This window comes from Hippocampus guttulatus, chromosome 16 (genome assembly GCF_054856545.1).
Source record: "Hippocampus guttulatus isolate MCC_2025c chromosome 16, RoL_Hgut_1.0, whole genome shotgun sequence".
NCBI classification, from domain to species: domain Eukaryota; kingdom Metazoa; phylum Chordata; class Actinopteri; order Syngnathiformes; family Syngnathidae; genus Hippocampus; species Hippocampus guttulatus.
Genome location: NC_141276.1, coordinates 5,464,651 through 5,483,986, shown reverse-complemented (window position 1 = coordinate 5,483,986; position 19,336 = coordinate 5,464,651). Strand labels below are relative to the sequence as shown.

General features: G+C 42.2%; 1 protein-coding gene across 3 annotated transcripts; it reads left to right on the top strand.

The window, feature by feature from the left end:
* Positions 1-380: 380 nt before the first annotated feature.
* plcd3a (phospholipase C, delta 3a) lies at positions 381-19,272 on the top strand. 3 transcript variants are annotated; one of them, XM_086132709.1, is made up of 17 exons: positions 381-524; positions 2,635-2,713; positions 2,878-4,626; positions 10,531-10,698; positions 12,642-12,870; positions 13,029-13,158; positions 13,898-14,123; positions 14,359-14,560; positions 14,630-14,774; positions 15,237-15,389; positions 15,466-15,618; positions 16,222-16,372; positions 16,820-16,936; positions 17,157-17,335; positions 17,420-17,555; positions 17,682-17,831; positions 18,179-19,272. In XM_086132709.1, the coding sequence occupies exons 3-17, from the start codon at positions 4,296-4,298 to the stop codon at positions 18,319-18,321; spliced, it is 2,613 nt and encodes an 870-aa protein (XP_085988835.1). In that variant the 5' UTR covers positions 381-524; positions 2,635-2,713; positions 2,878-4,295; the 3' UTR covers positions 18,322-19,272. The 3 variants fall into 3 exon arrangements, with proteins under 3 accessions (XP_085988835.1, XP_085988833.1, XP_085988834.1); XM_086132707.1 differs by lacking the exon at positions 381-524 and adding an exon at positions 566-676; XM_086132708.1 differs by lacking the exon at positions 381-524 and adding an exon at positions 683-1,012.
* Positions 19,273-19,336: the final 64 nt, after the last annotated feature.

The following is a 19,336-nucleotide window of genomic DNA, read 5'->3' as shown; positions in this document are numbered from 1 at the left end:
ATGCCGGGCTGACCCGAGAGCACGCGCCAACCTCTGTCGACGCGGATTGGCCGAGAAACCGGTTTTGCTGTTGCTAAGATCATAGAATTTTCCTAATGGACACCCTGGTTGTCAATCAAATTGGCGTCACGTACGAGCAAGAAAGCAGTCCCGGGTTTTGCTTGGACGCTACCAGCTATGAATTCCGGGTAAAAATAAAATAATCTAAATCTAAAGAGGAAGGAACGCTCGACCGTGGCTATACATCGTCCCCAAAAACAAATGATTGATTGTTTAAGTCACAATTTAAAGCTCGCTTTCACTCAACAACGCCATAATCGAACATCAATCGTGTGAGCAAAACAGCCCCCTCCCTACATTTAAAAGAAAGTGAAGGAACCGGCTCGAAAAGGCTAGTCCATTTTTTAATTTTTGCGAAAAGAAACGCTTTATTAAGACTCATTTAACACACGCCATAAAGTGTAACTTCGAATTGTAAAGAAAAACGTCATTCCCGTGTGGATTTGGGCAATAAATACTTTGATGTGAGTATTTTGTTGCGTCGCGCGGAGTGATACGAATCGGGTAGAGCGTGGTTAGAGGTGCCTGGCGGTACTGTGGAATCAGCGTAAACAAACGACAAATGCAGTAAACCCTCCGAGACGGCCACATCTCGGAACCTCTTGCCGTTAAAAGGGTGGGTCAGGCGAGACCAACTTTGCTCGATCATAAAAGAAAAACGAGTCAACGGAGCGGCGTCGAGAGTATTACTGCGACCAAGACTTTCTCTCTGAAGTTGCAGCGCTTATCTCGTTTTACACATATGTGTGGAAGACGCTAAGGATAAGCTAACTTGTTAACGTGGGGTGGCGTTGGCTTTTTCCTCCACGAAACAACACGTCAAACATTTGAAGTCACGTTAACCTCCCAAACAATACATGAAATGACGTATGGTGGTTATTAAATGGTCATTTGCGCCAAAAGGAGGACTATAACGCCATGGCTGACGCCGTAAATGAAACAACAATGGCGAGTGAGTTACTTAAATGCGAAACAATGCAAGCGGTCAATGAAAGTGACAAGAGCCCCGGTCATCTTGAAATAAACACGTCCTGGATTATCACAATGTGCATTTGATCACAATATATTTGGAACAAAGTAGATCTAACTCAATAACATCGACCGTAATGCCTAGGCCAATGTGTAGTCATACGGGGCCTAGTGTATTTGCTGCAGTCTTGCCACTTCCCGTCGGGAGTTCCGTATTACTTTATTTAATTGTTGAAAACACTTACGTAGCGTCTTAAATTTGTCAATATATTTTAATCTACAAGGGTCCAAATTGCCTCAAATTGTCGATCATGCCGGTTAAACCGTTCGTTAGCACCCCCTGACGTTAGCTTTTTCAGGAATTAGACGGGACCCATCTCGGTGGTAGGCATGGTTTAATCGTGAGGACTAGCAAACTAGTTTTTCAAGAACCACAATGTGCTCTGAAATGCTAATGAAATAAATGAATAGTTGATTAAACGCGTCATTAAAAAAGCCATTTGCTGCATGCTTGGTTAGATTTTACTGTTTGGAGTAAACAGAGGTATATGTTATACTGATCCTGCTTCACTATTTTGTGCTTTTTGGTCAGCCATTTTGACTTGCTAAAGACTAATAGTAATAGTACTACTAGTACAACTACTAGTAGTAAGAGTACTAGTAGTACAATAGGGGAATTCAATGGCTCTTTTGAACTATTTAGAAGAAACAAACTGGTTCAAAGGTGTCCTGGTTCTGCTTTCGGGGTTTTTGTTGAACCATTTTTTTCTTGATTGTGACTACTAGTATTAGTAGCATCGTACTAGTATGAGTGTCATACTACTACTAATGGTAGTAGTAGAGGTTAGGGAATCCAGTGGCTCCTTTCAACTATTTGGAGTAAACAAACAATGGTGCAATGTTAAACTGAGACTCGTTGCCTATTTTTTTTTCTATTTTAACTGGCTCCTGATTACCTGTAATAATAGTATTCGTAATAGTAGCTGTATTATTGTGACAGGGGGAATTTACTGTCTCCAAAAAACACAAAGCCTCTTGTTTCCACTAATAGAAGCAGGCTCAGTTACTTTGAGCCAAATGGCAGGCCAGAGTCAGTTAATATGGAACCTTTCATGGCAGATGAGATTGAGAAATCATAGCCAGAGCTTGTCGGTGTTGTGGTTGGACTCGGGGAGAGGAGGGAGCCAGAGAGCTGCCACGCTGCTGCACAGATCACAGCTTGTACGGATTAGCAAACTTAATCTTAACATGGCCGCCACCAGTATGCAATTGAGGGAAGATGAAAGATGCATATTGTTGTGACGGCCTTCATCTCACCAGACCTCGGAGAGCCTATTCAATGACAATCTGAGTTTGTATGATTCACCTTTGTAAAAATGGAAAAAAATAAAAACTGCAAAACACAGTTACATAAGATTAAAAGATTAAACTAGAGCATCGTTTTGCAGTTTATCTGTCCAATACAAGATGCATTGCATTAATAGATTGTGATAGAGCAGTAACTGTGTATGACCACCCGATGGTGCTGCTTTCCAAGTGATTGTTAAATTGATTTTGGTGCTATTAGTGTCTGTTTACTCAAACTGAATTTTTTTCTTTCCTCAGGTGGACCACTGCAACAGCCAGTTGAAGGCAAAGTGACGTCACCCTCTTGGTGGAGGCCATCGTCATGCTACAAACACAAGTATGGTAATTTTGTTTTGAAAAATTAAAGGTGCAGGGGATATACATTTGATGGCATCACTCACCACATTAGATAAGATCTCTTAACATACAGTGCAACAACAAAAAAGAGCTCAGTTTTATCCAACCAAATTAGGTAATAATCATTTTATATTTTTCATTCAGGGTCAAGGAGAAGCGCATTGGAGCACCCAATATGGGGCGAGAGATGGAGTCCAGCCTCTGGACTGGTCATCCATCAATAGGATTGACACAGAAGAAAGACACGATAGATCACGCTTATATTCACACCTACATGAACAATGAATGATGCTAACATCCCGGTAAATGTTTGTGAAAACATCCAAAATATTTTAAAGTCTTCAATGGAGCTAACCTGGAAGGTTTTGTCAACATCATGGGCAATTTTGTTGATAAAGAACTGGATACATTTTTTTATTTATTTTTTTGCAGACAAGAATTGAATAGGCAGTGAAGTTAAATGTACACATTTTCACCAGCATCAAAGCCCAGTCTTCAAAGAAGCTATTATACAGTGGATGTAAAAAAAAAAAAAGATGTCCACGCCTCTGTTCTAATGGCAGGTTTTGGTAGTTGGGGAAAAAAAATGAGGTCAAGAAAAATTAAAGACGTTTTCTACCATTTATGTGACCTACAACCTGCACAACTCAAAAGGAAACTTTTTTTAAGAGGGAGGGTAAAAATAAACAACGGACAATGTGGTTGCACAAGTGCACACCCCCTCATAACTGTGATGATGCTGTGTTCACAATTTACCAATCACAATCAAACATGTTATTCAGCACACACCATTGAAAGTGCCCCTGGTTAACCAGAGTATTTTTTTTCACTGTTGTCGTAGTTTCCTGGTATCTTTTTTTTTAAATAATGAACTGTTCATAATTCCCTCCACATAGTTATCTAAGCAACTTTTGTCCATCATTTCCATTGTATTATTTTACACAACACCTGTGGACCGAGTTGAGTCGTGCACGGTGACTTGTCATACAACGATGACTAGTAACTCATATTACTATCACACTTAACCGTTTTATGCACCCTGCAACCTGATAACATGATAAGCCGTCCACTGTAGTAACCGCTGTCCCTGAAAGGGTTCATATTGACCATGCATCAAATATCCCGATTTTTGCTATGCATTTGAATTCTTTATTTTCTCTGAAGCCATCAATTTGTAAAATGAATATAATTGAGTAACAGTTGGCATTTAAATGTAAGCTGCAAATTCACCCCCTCTCTCAGGCTATTGAATAGACGGTCATGAAAACCTGGACTCACCCCCACTCACCCATTTTTAATATGCTTATATTTATATTTTATGTTTATATTTATTTCGATACTTTTTATCTTCTACCTTCTCCCTTTCATAATTTTGCTGCTGTAAATTGGGAATTTTTCCATTGTGAGACAAATAAAGGTTTTCTTATCTTCCCTTGTATCTCTCTCTCTCTATATATACATTATGTAGCATTTAAAAATAACGGACAGAAGTGGCAGGGCCATCGTGAGTGACATGAGGAGCGTCAGGTTGCTGTGTTGATGCAGGCGGAAAAGCTGCGCAAATGTGCGCCTGCTTTAGGGCTCATATTACGTGGAGGCACAGGGGCTCTGCACCGGGGAGGGACTGGAAGGAGCCCTCCCTCTCTCTCTCTCTCTCTCTCTCTCTCTCTCTCTCCCCCCCCCCCCTTTTCATTCCTCGGGTGGTTTTTGGGCCAGAGCGAGTCCACGGAGGCACCTGGCCACAAGCAGCAAGTTGCTTCCAACCCAGGCAGGCAGGACGCAAGCGTCTCTCAGCCATCATGTTGGCCACCAGCGGCAAGTCACCGGTTACCTCTACCAGGGAGCCCAGAGCCAAAGTGCCCGAGAAGACCGCGGATCCCATTCGGAGGCTTGGTAAGTTCCAATTTATTTATTATTACTCACTTGTTGTTTCTACTTCACCGAACACGATAACTTTCAAGCCGCTGATCTGTGAACTCATTAATACGCCGCCCTCCTTACATCTTTTTGTACATTTTTGATTGGTTCTTGTGCAAATATTCTGTAAAAAGCACGCATTGGAGACCACCTGAACATGTCGAAATGTTATACAAGTTTTGTATTACATAACCTATTTAGCACAGGCTTGCTCGCAAAAAGGTTGAAAAAGGAGAAAGGGTTACAAATGTGTGTGAATGTCAAAGACCATTGACTGTTTTTATTTTGCAATCCTCATCAAAGACGTTTGACAACTTGAAAATGTAAGTTTATGTGGAATCAAAAGACGATGTCGTGTCTTCAGTTCACCTGATCTGTTTTGTCACTCAGATGCACATTAAGTTCTTTGGAGGCATGTATGTTAAGTTCTTTGAACAAAAAAAAAAAAGAAACTGAGAAGAACAGATTTTTGTCAATGCCTTTTAAGGACTCTTAAGCGTTTGGTTCTTTGGAAACAAACGTGTCTTTCATATTGACAACACAACGTTTTTTGAGGACTCAATGGCCTTTAATGTTGACAAAAACATGTATGTTGAGTCCTTTGCAGACTCTGCTTAGCTTGGACAGAAAACACACAGTATGGTGACAAAGAATACAACTTTAGTTTTTCTTAACTTAATTTTTTTTAATTTCAAATTCTTAAAGTAAGCTAACATAACACTGAAATCGAAAAAGTCTCTATCAAAACTATAACGCTAAACTATAACGCTGGATGCTCTCATAAATAGGTGACGCACTGTGCATTTGATGTCATGCTTTGCCGCACCAGTGCTGCAACCATCGGCTGCGAAGTGCACATTTCGTGGCGCCCAAAACAACGCCGGAAGCCTCCGTTTGATGAGCCGCTGTATTATGAGCGCCGTAATCTAATGGGCAGTAGGTGCGTGTGGGCGTAAGGCCATCTTGAACGGAAGCGAGGGGTCATGTTTTACCCATTTACACACCCACCCCACATGCAAGCCCACCCACTTAAAATAGACACCTGCTCAGCTACAAAGCGCTTGTCAAGTACCCCCACCCCCCTGAGGAGTGGCTGGATGTCCAAATCCCTTTTTTTAGGAACATGTGCTGTTGTAGTCAGGATTGCAACACTTTAATTTTAACGCAAAAACAAAATCGTCCGGCAGCCTGTCAGGTTATGTCGTGTTTCGCGGAGAGCGCTAATCTGCAAATGCAGTCGAGGTGGCGTATCGTTCAAACTGTATCGGCGATGTCTTGAACATTCTTCACTGTCGTACGACTCCAAAAGAGAAGCTAAACGCGTAGAAGTACAAACGATAAAACGCCACCTCAGTTCTATTGAGAAAGGATAAACGTCAGCATTATTTATATTGCATATACAGCATTTTCTTTACATTATCATACGACTATAAACATCCAAGACAATTTAGCCTTAAATTAGCTTGTTATGCTAACCTCCATGAATTAATTCTTCAATTTAGCCTTCAATGAAATGTACACATTTTTGTCTTCAACGACCAGAAAATATTTCTGTAAACATCAAGAGAAGAGACAATTTATTCAATGAAGTTGATGGACTTGTTTGAAAACGTTGAAGGCATTTTAGTTTTCAAGGAACTTGACGTAGTTGGTTGAAAATGTTGATGACAATTCGAACCTATCAAGTTTTCGTCGACATCAAAGATAGTTTAAGAAGTTAATATACTTTATCCATCCGTCCATTTTCAAATCCGCTTTGAGGTGCAGGGTTTGATTCCAGCTTCAGCCTTCCTGTATGGAGATTGCATGTCCCCCCCCCCCCCCCTGCCTGCGTGGGTTTTCTCCGGGTATTCGGGTTTCCTCCCACATTGCAAAATCATGCATGACAGGCTGATTAAACACTCTAAATTGTGCCTCGGTGTGAGTGTGAGTGTGAGTGCGAAAGATTGCTCAGCTACATGTGCCCTGCGATTGGCTGGCAATCATTTCAGGGTGTACCCTGCATACTGCCCGAAGTTAACAGAACAACAATGCTGGTGGAATTGTATTACCTCCAATGTATTCAGTTCATTCATCATAGTCATGGGCAAAAAACAAAAAGAATCCATACAAAAAGAAATCTTTACATTCTTGCAACCGATACCCCAAGTGTCAATTAATGTCGATTCCGCATGCCTACTCACATTACGGGTGTTATAGCTCGGGGCTCGTCAGTGGAAATAGCCACTGTGCCACCGTTGAGCCGGAGTTTTATGCAAACAGCTATTGTGGGTTTAGCTACTGTGTGTGTGCGCGTGTGTGAGCTCGGAGCTGCTTGGCTCCTCTCACAGAAGTGGAATGTAGTTGGTAATGAAAAATGAAAAGAAAAAAAAAAACAATATCCAACCAGTGGATTCTTTGATCACAAATCCGATTTGCCGGTGATCTTCCTTGAACTTTGACACGCCTCTTCCAAGCTATGATCTGACTCAAGTGAGTGTTCGAGTCTCCCGTAATATTCAAGAAGTCCCTCTGAGTCACTTGTCAGTCACTTCAGCAATTCAAATGAAAACTCACATGCTCAATCAATCAACATCATTCATACCTCTCTAAGAAGGACATTCAAATAATGCTCTTTTGAGAAGAAATTCTGAGGGACTTGAGAACTAAAATGTCCCATGGCTTCGCTCCTCTTGTTCTGATTATTCCCCACGCACAGACTTCCTCAGGCCGTCCTCTAGACCGGACTTAAGCCAGGCGGACAGCTGCCCTACTTTCGGGCCCGCCGCCTCTCACGCATGCCCGAGTGCCGCCGCGGCTGCGGTATCGGCGACACCTTTCATTCTTGTATACGCGAGCGTGCGATCCTTTGGCTCACTGGCTCCGGTGGCGCTCCTTATGCCCGAGGGAAACCTGAACCGGGTCCCGGGTAGAGCTGCTCCGGACCGTGTTCATACTCTTACTCATATGCACACCCGTTGTTGTTGTTGGGGTTTTTTGCCCCCCTCCTCGTGTTGATAACCCTGCTTTGGATATGCCAGTGCGGTTGCTAGCCAGCCAGCATTCAGGGTGGTGGGAGGGGGGGTTGTGGAGTTAGGGGGCTGGAAACCAAGGGAGATTTTCTACAGCCGAGCTCTTTTCAAGATTAGCAGCCCATCGGAATGCGGTTAAACGGACAGAAAATACCACTGAAGACACTTTGCACAATAGTAATTGATTTGATGTCTAGAAATTAGAGGTGTACAGATTGATTGGCCGGGATCGACACCAATTTTCTTACATTTTGGGTGGCCGACGATAGAAATCACCGGCACACATGAAAATCTACCCGTTTCCCGATGAAGACAATGGCTTATTTCGATGGTTCTGTATTCTAAGCGGCACATTGCACTGTATAAATGAACACGGAGGGTTAATGCGATCGCGCCCCTTACTTGTTATTCATAGTAACTGCACTCCAGAAGTAAACAGAACGACCAGAAATAATCCACAAAAAAATCCATAGCATTCTCTTGCACAAAAATGCTACGTGCGATGATTTATCAGATCTATTCCGACGCCTCTCACCAGTTTTAATGACCACTTTTGCGCAATGGAAGTAAAGACAATGGCAAAAAAATTCTGACAAAACAGAACAGAATGACTAGAAATAATCCATAAAGTTAAAAAATAAAAAATCCACGACCGGCTTGGCCCCACACAGACAGAATCCCGTCATGTACATGTCGTGCTTGAAGCTATCGTTCCTCTCGTCGGTTATTCATGATAAAAGACCACATAAACGCAATCGCTTGAAATAATCTATCAAGACTTCATGGGGAAACCAAAAAAAATTCTCTACCGGCTCATTGTACATTTCATACGAACTCATGTGTTAAATATCTTTGTTCGTTCCTTTCGCCAATTCCTTGTGATAGCCGCCACCGTACCCGATAGAAATGAACCCCAACAACTGGAAATAATCCACACAGTAAAGTCCTCTGAACGCTTTGTCACGTGATTATCAATATAAATATCCTGTAATCAATGCACTGGCGACTCGCATTAGTGATTCGTGCTCACCGCCACCTTGCACGGTAGAAAGCAACGCAAATAAAGACAGAAAAGCAGATTTTGGTACAGTCAGCAACGCGATGTAGAAACACAAGGCCATGGCCGTTTGGCCATCAACACTGTTGTCAATGACCTGCGAGTTAATGGGGGGGGGGGGGGGGGTCTCGCATGTGGTAACAGCTTGGAACGAGGACCCAGCAAGGGGGGGGGGAGTTCTTTGTGTCCAACGGGGCAAGGAAAAGGGGGAGCGGAGAGTGGGTGGTTGCTTATTTCTATGAGACCCCCCACCCCTCCTCCCCAAAAGGAGTTTGTGTAATTAAAGCGTTAGAACGCTCCGGTATTTTTCCATGCTCCTCACAAATCTAGGTAAGACGGAGCCGCCCGGGAGTAATGTGACATGGGAGCGCTCTGGAAAGACTCGGAACACTTTTCCCTTTGTCCCGGCCGCCATTCACGCCGGCAAATGGAGCGGCTCATGCATAGCACGAAAAAGCAGCGGGTCTCCTTAAGAGCGCAGCTACTGGAAAACACTTGCGAAAAATGCGGACTCTCTAAACTCGGGATGTGTAAGAAAAAAAAAAAAGATTACAAAAAAAAAAAAAAAAAAAAGTTGTTCACACTGTGTGTTTTGAACCTTTGGAATGAAAGCTGCGTAAACACTCCAGTTCCAAAATCAGATAACAAAGACGCCATTGTAAGGGACCACACTGCAGCTTTTTAAGGTGGAGCCCGATCCTGTTCGGCAGCAGCAGAAGTGTTTTCCCATAGGAAAATCACGTTTTATTCTTTTATTAGACAGTTGCGGGGTCAAACTGTCCCAGGCAATTCGAAGCAGACGTTCTGCACTGTCCCACAGGTCTAAAAATACGTTTAATGCTGTTCACGGGAAAGCGTGTGGTCCCCCTTCACACTGAAGATTTGCAAACGTGCAAAGGTCAAGGTGTATGCCGCTCTTCCGTCATCCGTTGATACTATACCGTATTGTCGTATTCATTTCTTCATTTATTTAGTATTAAATAAATTACACTTATTGGAATTCAATCATTTTGCATTTCATAATACAGTAGTAGGCAATAGTATATTTGATTATTGATCATTCTCTGTTTACAAAATTAACATCATTATTTTGTTGATTTATTTATCCTTAGTTCATCATTTCTAAAAGAGCAATATGAATTTGATTTTGTTCTTTTCAAATAAAAAATATATATATATAAATATATATATTTTTTTCCTTTTGCATATTTATTAGTTGTATTATTTATTTTTTCAAACCATATTACTTTTTTTTTCCTGCATGTGGAGTTTATCTGTGATTACATTTCCATGCGTGGAGGCAGAAGTCAAAGTCGTTCATCCAGAGCAAACATTGGCAACTTGAAGCTAACTCCAACGCTTTTTCTTTTTTTTTTCTTCTTCTTCTTTTTTTCTCCTGGCTCGCCGAAGACGAATAAATCTGCATACAATACAGAATGATTTACGCTTGTCGGCCATGTGTTTTGTGGCCTTTTCCAGCAAGTCCTCGCTGAAACTGCGGTGACATAAACACGATTTGTCCTTGCGGCGTCCAAAAAAGGCTGCTTTTGTGGCACCGTGCTCCTGCACAAAAACATCCTGTAAAGTCCACACAGAAAAAGTCTTTATGGCACTCCAATTTTGGGTATAAACGCAGTCAACACTGATGAAAGTTGGTGTGTAAATGTTTACACTGCAAATATACAGGTCGAGTGCACTGTTCTATTCAATCGGTTCTATCTATTCTATTCTATCTCTCCAATGTGATTCATGATAACCAAATACTAATGTTATGCTACTCACGCAAATTCTATTTGTACGTGTGTGTTTGAGGTCTGCTGGACAACGAGGACGTGCGTGTGATGATGCGGGGCTCCAACATGGTGAAAGTTCGCTCTCCGAGATGGCAGAAGAGCCGAACCCTGCGCCTGCTGGAGGACGGACTCACCGTGTGGTGCGAGTCATCCAAGAGTTCCCGCAAGGCCAAAGCCCGTCAGACGTGTGAGTGTATCACCATGCACAGTAGAAACAAACACAAGGGCGAGAAATACTGAGGAACCTCGCTTTTGGTTTTCAGTGGTTTTTATTCATCTAGATTTTGTCCAATTTTTCATACCAAAATAAAAATTATAGACTGTTTTATTAATTTCCCAGAATCACAAAGGCATAAAGTTTTCAACAGATGCACATTTTCATCGACGACTGACTATATGCTCAGCAATACTCAGGCAGGATCAACTTAATAGATGTTGGGGGGGAAAAATCTAACCTTCAAAATAAAAGTATGCAATATAATCACGGTTTCACGCCACTTTCTTGGGCCGCGTGGTGGCTTATTTAACAGTCGCACTCAATAAACATGCACACAATTATTGTAGGCTGAATGTGAGTGCTATGTAAGCCACCTTGGGTCTGTAAAGAATGTGGTGGAAACTCTTAATGCACTAGTGTGCTTTTATTTTGAACACCTAATTTTGACAAAATGTGTTTTGTTGATGTCGCCTGAGTGTTGCTGAGCCGACCAGGAGGCTTGTTCTTGCCTTGAGTTTTGAATAAAAGCTTGCAACGTTGACCCCATTTGACACAAAAATCCAAGTGCCAACCATTTGATAAAGAAGATGAGAAACTTGATCAAATTCAAGCGAGAACTCACTTTATATGCCGTCAAGAGTTTTTAATCAAGCTCATGTTCTCGTAACCGGTTCATTAGTCATTTGCATTTCTGTCACACTTTTTTGTGAAGCTAAAGTTGTTTGCTATGGAATTTATGTTAGCATTTTGAGGTATGTGGAACGGATTGAGTGGATTCATATGATTTCCTATGGGGAATTTTCCTCTGGTTTTAAATTTTGGTTTTCATCAGACTTTCTGGAACTGATTAATTCACAATAACCGAGGTACCACGGAAACCCGCTCCACGCTTGTTTTCACACAAGCAATGAATGTGTCACTGTTATATCATGAAAGTGGCTTGTCAGTTATTTATGGTAATCGCCACCTCGGACAGCCGACATCAAGTTTGCTAACTCAATGTATATGTCATAATTAATGCAGTGGCTCCTCTGGCCCGTTGATCTTGAAATTGTCTTTGCTGTGGGAGGAGGAAACGGGCTTGAGGAACATTCCGGAAAAAAGGGAGAAAGGAAAGCGCTCATGAGTAAGAATAGCCCGGCAACAATGAAAACGTTTTCACCCAGAGGAAACTCAAGCCATATCAGAAGAGGTGAAAGTTGAAAAGAAAATTGGAGCGATGAAGGTACTGTAATGTGCTAACTTGTGGGCAAGGAGAGCCACCGATGCGCCTTTCGCTGCGTACAGTGGACGCTCTGCATACTAGCGCTTCAACACTCATGGAATCACTTATTCGCCGTTTCTTATTTCTCTTTTTCGGACGGCCCTTGTTATCATTGTACATTTGAGTGCCGAGAGATGAGCTTGTTTCGCCATACAAGATATTTCGGAAGGTGTGATGCGATGGCTGCATTCCGGCACGTCAGCTTGATGTGAAACACGCACACACATACACACACACACACATACACACACACGTTACTTTTGTCACATCCCCGTCAAAAAATACGACGACGTAATGCAAGGTCATTTTTGAAGACGTATCGTCAGCTCAGGGGAAAGAATGAGGCTATTATGAGGACTGACCGAGTTGACGCATAGCAGCCATCCCAGCTCTCTACCAGTCAAAAGTGTGGAGACATCACTTTCAAAATTATGTGCAAATGACATTTTCCTGCTTTTGTGGCAAAATATATGTTATTGGCTGTCATTTATGGTCAAGTCGCTTTGTTACGATGGTGGAATTTATGATTCCCTAAAAATTCAGACACCGCAAACATTTCTGTCCTTTTTACTTCGAGCCAAGAAGCTACCATATGTGACACATGTGCACCGTAGTCATTTTAATGTCATTGTCACTCCTCCGTCTCCAGTTGCGGTGACCGAAGTGGAGTGTGTGCGCGAGGGTTGCCAGTCGGAGGCGCTGCGCCGGATTTCGGACTCGGTGCCGGACACCCACTGCTTCACGGTGGTCTTCCGGGGGGCCCGCAAGAGCCTGGACCTGCTGTGCCCGTGCGAGGACGAGGCGCAGCGCTGGGTGCGAGGCCTGCGCACCCTGAAGGAGCGCGTTGCCAACATGACACAAAAGGAGAAACTGGACCAATATCCTTTGTTTTAAAAGTGTTTAAGGAAAAAAAAAAAAGAACAGACAGAATCTAAATAAACATAAAAGAAAAATGAATTCATTTGTCACATTGGCATGGTTGGTTGTGTCTGACCCACATTTTCTGCTCGTCTTCCTGAACCCTCGCTCCCCCCACTTGGATCCGCGGCTACCTGCGGCGAGCGGATCAGAACCAGGATGGCAAGATGAGCTACGACGAAGTCCGCCGGCTGCTGCAGATGATCAACATTGACCTGAGTGAGCAGTACGCTCGCTCCTTGTTCAAGGTCAGGGGGGTGGGGGGGATCCCATACATATTGGAGCCTGTTTAGCCGACACTGTCGATTGACTCCGCGCTTCAGCTGTTAGTTTTTGTTTTATGCTCCTTTCTGATGATGGAATGTGCTCTATATTCCCTCCTGAGAAATCTTGATGTACACAGCTGTAGAAATGCTTTCTCAATGGGGAAGGTGGATCACGCCCTCACCAAAACATTTTTTTTTTCAGTTCAAGGCATCAATTAGAAATGTGAATCTTCCCCAGCCCTTGCACAACTGAAATAAAGATTACACACAAAAAAAAAAAAGTCCACCGCATGGGCATCATCGTTCATCTCTGCTCCCAATAATAATAATAATAATAATAGATTTTATTTATAAGCGCCTTTCAAGACACCCAAGGACACTTTACAATAACAAAAAACACCAAACAATACGGGTTGAGCAGCGGCAGCCAAAACGCGCCAGCGTTCACTCAACCCGAAAGTCAGAAAGAAACAAGGGAGGGACAGGGGGAGAAAAAAAAAACACGCTCGAACTACCCTCATTTGAGGATAATTTGAGTGAGGCAAAAAACTCCTGCACAAGCATATGACAGTTACAACAGGTCACAAGACATAAACAATGAAGACGGTGAAACAAGGGAATGTATGAGGGAGGGGGTGATGGTGGGGGACTAGCTTCCGCATCACCCCGCACAACACAAATAATACCACCTAAGTAATCCACACAGATCTTGCATTCCCAGAGGTGCGACCGGTCCGGGGACAGCCGTTTGGACCACAACGAGATCGAGGAGTTCTGCCGGGAGCTGCTGCGCCGGCCCGAGCTGGACGCCGTCTTCCGCCACTACTCCAGCAACGGCTGCGTGCTCTCCACCGCCGAGCTGCGAGACTTCTTGGGAGACCAGGGAGAGGACGCCAGCCTGGCCCACGCACAGACCCTCATCGGCAACTTTGAGCTCAACGACTGGGGTGGGTCAAAACACACACGGTAATACATTTAAGAATCAGCATCTCTGATGGACATATTTTATCGTTTTGGTTGTTTTTGATCAATATTGTCACTGTTGCTGTTGTCTTTTTAGTGATTGTTTCAATAATTTTGGTGTGATAGTGGTAGTATGAAGAGCTGGATTAAGACGAGGGGGACGATGATTCACTTCAGCGATAAAATGACAGTGAGCAATGTTGTCTTTGGGGATTGCAGCACAGAGGAACCAGTTCATGACACAGAACGGCTTCACAATGTACATGCTGTCACGGGAGAACGATGTGTTGAACCCAGAGCACGCCCGCGTCTACCAAGACATGAGCCGCCCCTTGGCCCATTACTTCATCTCCACCTCGCACAACACCTACCTCACCAAGGACCAAGTGACCAGCGCAAGCAGCACAGAGCCCTATATCAGGTATTCACAGCGCTCTCATTTTCCTGCAATCTTGAAACTACAATTTTTTAAAAATGATGTGTACGTTAGGGCTTTAATTCAAGGCTGCCGCTGCGTGGAGCTGGACTGCTGGGATGGAGATAAAGGCGAGCCGGTCATCTACCACGGTCATACGCTGACTTCCAAAGTGCCCTTCAAAGAAGTCATTGTCACCATCGCACAGTATGCCTTCAAGGTGAGACCACACATCAGAGTCTGAAAAGTGAAAACTGTTTTGACAAAAGTACTTGAAAGTAATGTTATACTAAAAAATAACAAATACCGGTACAAAAATATTAGAAGACATACACCAATACGAACAGATTCAAATCTGTGTGAAAACAAAATACTCGCTCAGAAATACACAGTAAAAATCTGACAAAAACTACAATTGTTTGGCAAAAATGCAAACCCGTTGGCAGAAAAATATTAAGTAAAAAATGTTTTAAATAGTACAACAAAAATATGATGGAAAAAAAACCCAAATTCATTATACAGAAGATATAACCATTTGAAGGTAATTCAACAAATGTCCAAGACAAATATGTTTAAAAAAGATGTTACAAAAACAATTTGGATAAAAATACTGTCCAATAATATTGTTTCCAAAAAATCCCAAACAAACCAAATATGTATATATATATTTTTTGTCCACTAGGCGTCTCCATACCCGCTAATCTTGTCCATGGAGAATCATTGCTCGGTGGAGCAGCAAGTGGTTATGGCCAAACACCTCCACGCCATCCTGGGCAACAAGCTGCTGAACAAGCCCCTCAGTGACCATGCGCTCGATGACCTGCCCTCACCTGAAGTATGAACCACACACTCACGCTTAAAAACAAAACCAAATACCCATCAAATCGTCATTCTAATGGTGGTCCTTGCAGGAGCTGAAGGGACGTATACTGGTGAAAGGGAAGAAGCAAATCCCTCAGCTGGGTCAGCTGGGCAAGAACGGAAGCTACAGCAGTTTCTCCTCAAGCTCCGAGGATGAGCAGACAGGCGGAAACAAGAGCACGCCCAGGAAGGACCCAGCCAAGGTCAGAAAATGAGCCATTTTTACCTCCACCAAGAAAGTTATGGTCTTGTCCACGTAATAATATATAAAAAATTTAACAAATATTTGACACAAATAAAACAAATTATTAACACAAAATCCTACACTTAAAAACAGGAGAAATAAAAAAAAATAGAAAAAAAGTAAAATGCAGAAATATTAAACGAACAAAAAGACAATTATTTTCAACAAATACAAGTGTTACACACAAAACTGTAGAATAATATTATGACAAAAATATAGGGACTAAATAAATAAGTGGAACATTTAAATCTACATAGATGAAAAGTAAAAATCAAACAACTGTAAAAAAAAATATTCGCCAAAACTACAAAAACATTGTGGAGAGAATCCAGCCGTTTTACCTGCACTAAACTTTCTGGGTCTATATTGTCCGTTTGTGTGTTCTAGCCACAGTTCCCCAAGATAAAATTCCTTGGAAGAAAAAAGTAATATTGACAGATCTCCACCAACTGCCAATGAGACATAAATATGCCATCTTAACTGTTCCTCTCCAGCGCCGTCTGCTGGATACTCAGTGCAATGTACAGTAACCTTTTCAGTGGAATGTGCTCATTGTTCTCAGGTGTGCTCCAAACTGAGCGTGGAGCTGTCAGAGTTGGTGGTGTACTGCCGCAGCGTCCCCTTCTGCGGTTTCACAAACGTGGGTGAAAAGCCGCCGGAGGAAATGTCCTCCTTCTCCGAGAACGACGCCCTCAGGCTCATCAAAGACTCGGGTACAAATTCGATAGTGATACAGCATAACAGGATGACGATGCATCCCAATTACGAAATTCAATGTGGTTGTATGGATGCTGCCGCGTAATATATAACAATGGGACACATATCACAATATTGATATGGGATTCATTTGTATGAGTAATGTTACATAAAAATCAGCAAAGTGACATATCACAATATCGATATTTGGTCAAGATGTATCACTGCTGCGGTCATTGAAAATGATACGACAGGTCACATGATCAAGATTCCAATCTTTATCGATGCTGCAGTGTAACAGACACAATGCAGAAGCAATATTTCACGTATTTGTATCTGTACTTGAGCACTTCTATCATTGTTTTTTTTTCAGTGACTCGTATCCAGTTGGATCAGAACTGAACCATAACGTAGACATAACATTGTGGCATATCAATATGGACGTCCATTTGCTCATTTTTCAGGGAAGCTTTTTGTGAAACACAACAGCAGACAGCTGAGCCGGATCTACCCGTCCGGACAGCGCCTCCAGTCGTCCAACTACAATCCCCAGGAAATGTGGAACGCTGGCTGCCAGATGGGTAAGCACATCAATACAGGGGTTGAGAAAAAAAAAAGTACAAAGCCGATTTGGATAAACTCAGAAGTACAAAGTGTAGCTCGGATTTCAAGTTTTGGGTACAAAAGCAAAAAAGTCGTCAGTATAAATATTGGAACTAAGTACAGATATAGGTTAAAATTTTTACTTCACTACAAAAACAAATTATTTGTACTTTGCTACTTCCAACCTTTGGTGTGTAGTGGCTCTCAACTTCCAGACCCCCGGTGAGCAGATGGACCTGAACCAGGGCCGTTTTCTTCCCAATGGCCGTTGTGGCTACGTCCTGAAGCCCGGCTTCCTGTGCAGCGGCGAGTCCGATTTCAACCCGGAGAACACCGGTGGGGGTCCTGGTCACATCCCCACCCAGCTGACTATACGAGTAACTTCATTCAATAATCATACTGTCTTATATGTGTCTTGAATGAATTTAATTTAGTTGATTGTTTGCCCCTCCCCCGCCCAGGTGATATCAGCACAGCAACTTCCCAAAATCAACACAGACAAGGCCACCTCCATTGTGGACCCGCAGGTGTGGGTGGAGATTCATGGCGTGGCCATCGACAACACCAGAGACAAAACCCACCGTATTGACAACAATGGTACTTCCTTCATGTTATTTTATTTCCAGCATTTGTTTCACACACAAGTGAGAGGGCTGCTACTGAGTGGTGCGCCATAGGATTGAGTTTGTTTGCGCGATATTGACTCTTGTGCGCCTCTCGCAGGCTTCAACCCGCGATGGGACTGCACACTCAGCTTCCAGTTGCAAGTGCCCGAGCTGGCACTGGTGCGCTTCGTCGTCGAGGACCATGATCACACGGCCAAAAACGACTTTGTGGGACAGTTTACTATACCCTTCACCAGCTTGCGTACAGGTACATTGGTGCCCTGCCTTACAAATGTACCATCTTATGAAATTATCAAATTATGAACATTGAGAGCTTTTATTTGGACAAAAGTAATACTTTGCCTCCACTTTCTGGCAGTCTTGTGGCAAGGAACTGTGTTGAAGTGAGTTTAGGAACTTCAGATCGACAAAAGTAGTGCTTTGCCGCCATGCTGTGGCACCTTGGTGTCAAAGAATAATGTTGAATTGAGTTGAGGAGCAATCTAGGTCTGTAAAGTTGAATAGAAAGTTTAAAATAGATTGATTGATTGATAATTTCCCCCGGGAAATATCGTACTGTTGTTGTTGTACTAATCTTTGGTCATCTGCTCTCAGGTTACCGACATGTCCACCTGCTGAAGGCCGACGGGTCCCGGCTGGCCCCCGCTACGCTCTTCATCCACGTGAAAGTGTCCCGCAAAGGCATTCCCATCAAACACGTGTGTGAAAGTACGCCTTCGCCCAAGAGAAAAGTGTAAAACTTCACCAAGTGAGACGTTAGTTCAGGGGTGGGCAAGCTTTTGTGCTCAAGAGCCACATTGGATTTTTCTGATGGACAACTCATTTGTAGATGATTTTAAAACTAATAATAATGATGATAATAAGTTAAACAATAATTAATTCTCATTTAATTTTATGTTGAATTAATTTAATTACCAATAGAGCAGGACATGGCTAAAAAAAATTACTAATTACATTTTAGTAAACAATTTTAGGGAATTTCATGCAACAAATATTGCTCATCCTTGCCGAAGTTGGACACAAGCAGCACTTCATTGCCTGGAATCAAAGCACGTTGTTTTTTTGTTCCCACAATATGAACACAAGTAAGTACTCATGAAGTACTAAGAGCAACAACAACAATCTAACTTACTGTACTTTGGCACTTTTAATGTCTTTTAATGTTTGTTACCTCAACAACTTGAACTTAAAATGACAAAAACAAGCAGTATTAAAAAAAACGATGTTTACGTCTTAATCTATAGTTTAGGTCCTACGTACTAGTTTCACATAAACAAAGGAAAGGAAATTAGTCAATTTACTTGTTTTGACTTGGAGACCAATTAGTCTGTTTCTCAATTTCTTGTTCTTTATATTGCCAAAACAGAGCAAATGAATTGGCTGATTATTATAGTTTAACCTTTCAGTATTACAAAAGTGTTTTTGTAGTTGATCAGGTCATTTTATGCAGTGGTCTATTTATTGTGACTAATATCTTTATTACAAATGAATGAATCAACTACTAGCACGCTAATATATGTCTATAGATGAACTCAGAGTCATTAATAATGGGGATTTATAATTCTTTGTGTTTGTTGTTGTTTCTTTTTTTGTATCAAAGCACTTTTTAGCGCTGGTTATCCTTTAACCTTTTTATGCAGCCTTGTCATTGTCGCGTATTAAGTGCCAATAAAGTTTTAATGTAGTGATTTTTGTGTGTCTCAGCCCGAGAAGATAAACTTTTTAAACTGTATCAAAATATTTCACAGCACA

Coding starts and splice junctions, on each gene's coding strand:
- plcd3a (XM_086132709.1), top strand. CDS start 4,296: ATGTGCGCCTGCTTTAGGGCTCATATTACGTGGAGGCACAGGGGCTCT. Junction 16,937..17,156: donor GAACGCTGGCTGCCAGATGG/GTAAGCACATCA, acceptor TTTGGTGTGTAG/TGGCTCTCAACTTCCAGACC. Junction 17,336..17,419: donor CCACCCAGCTGACTATACGA/GTAACTTCATTC, acceptor TCCCCCGCCCAG/GTGATATCAGCACAGCAACT.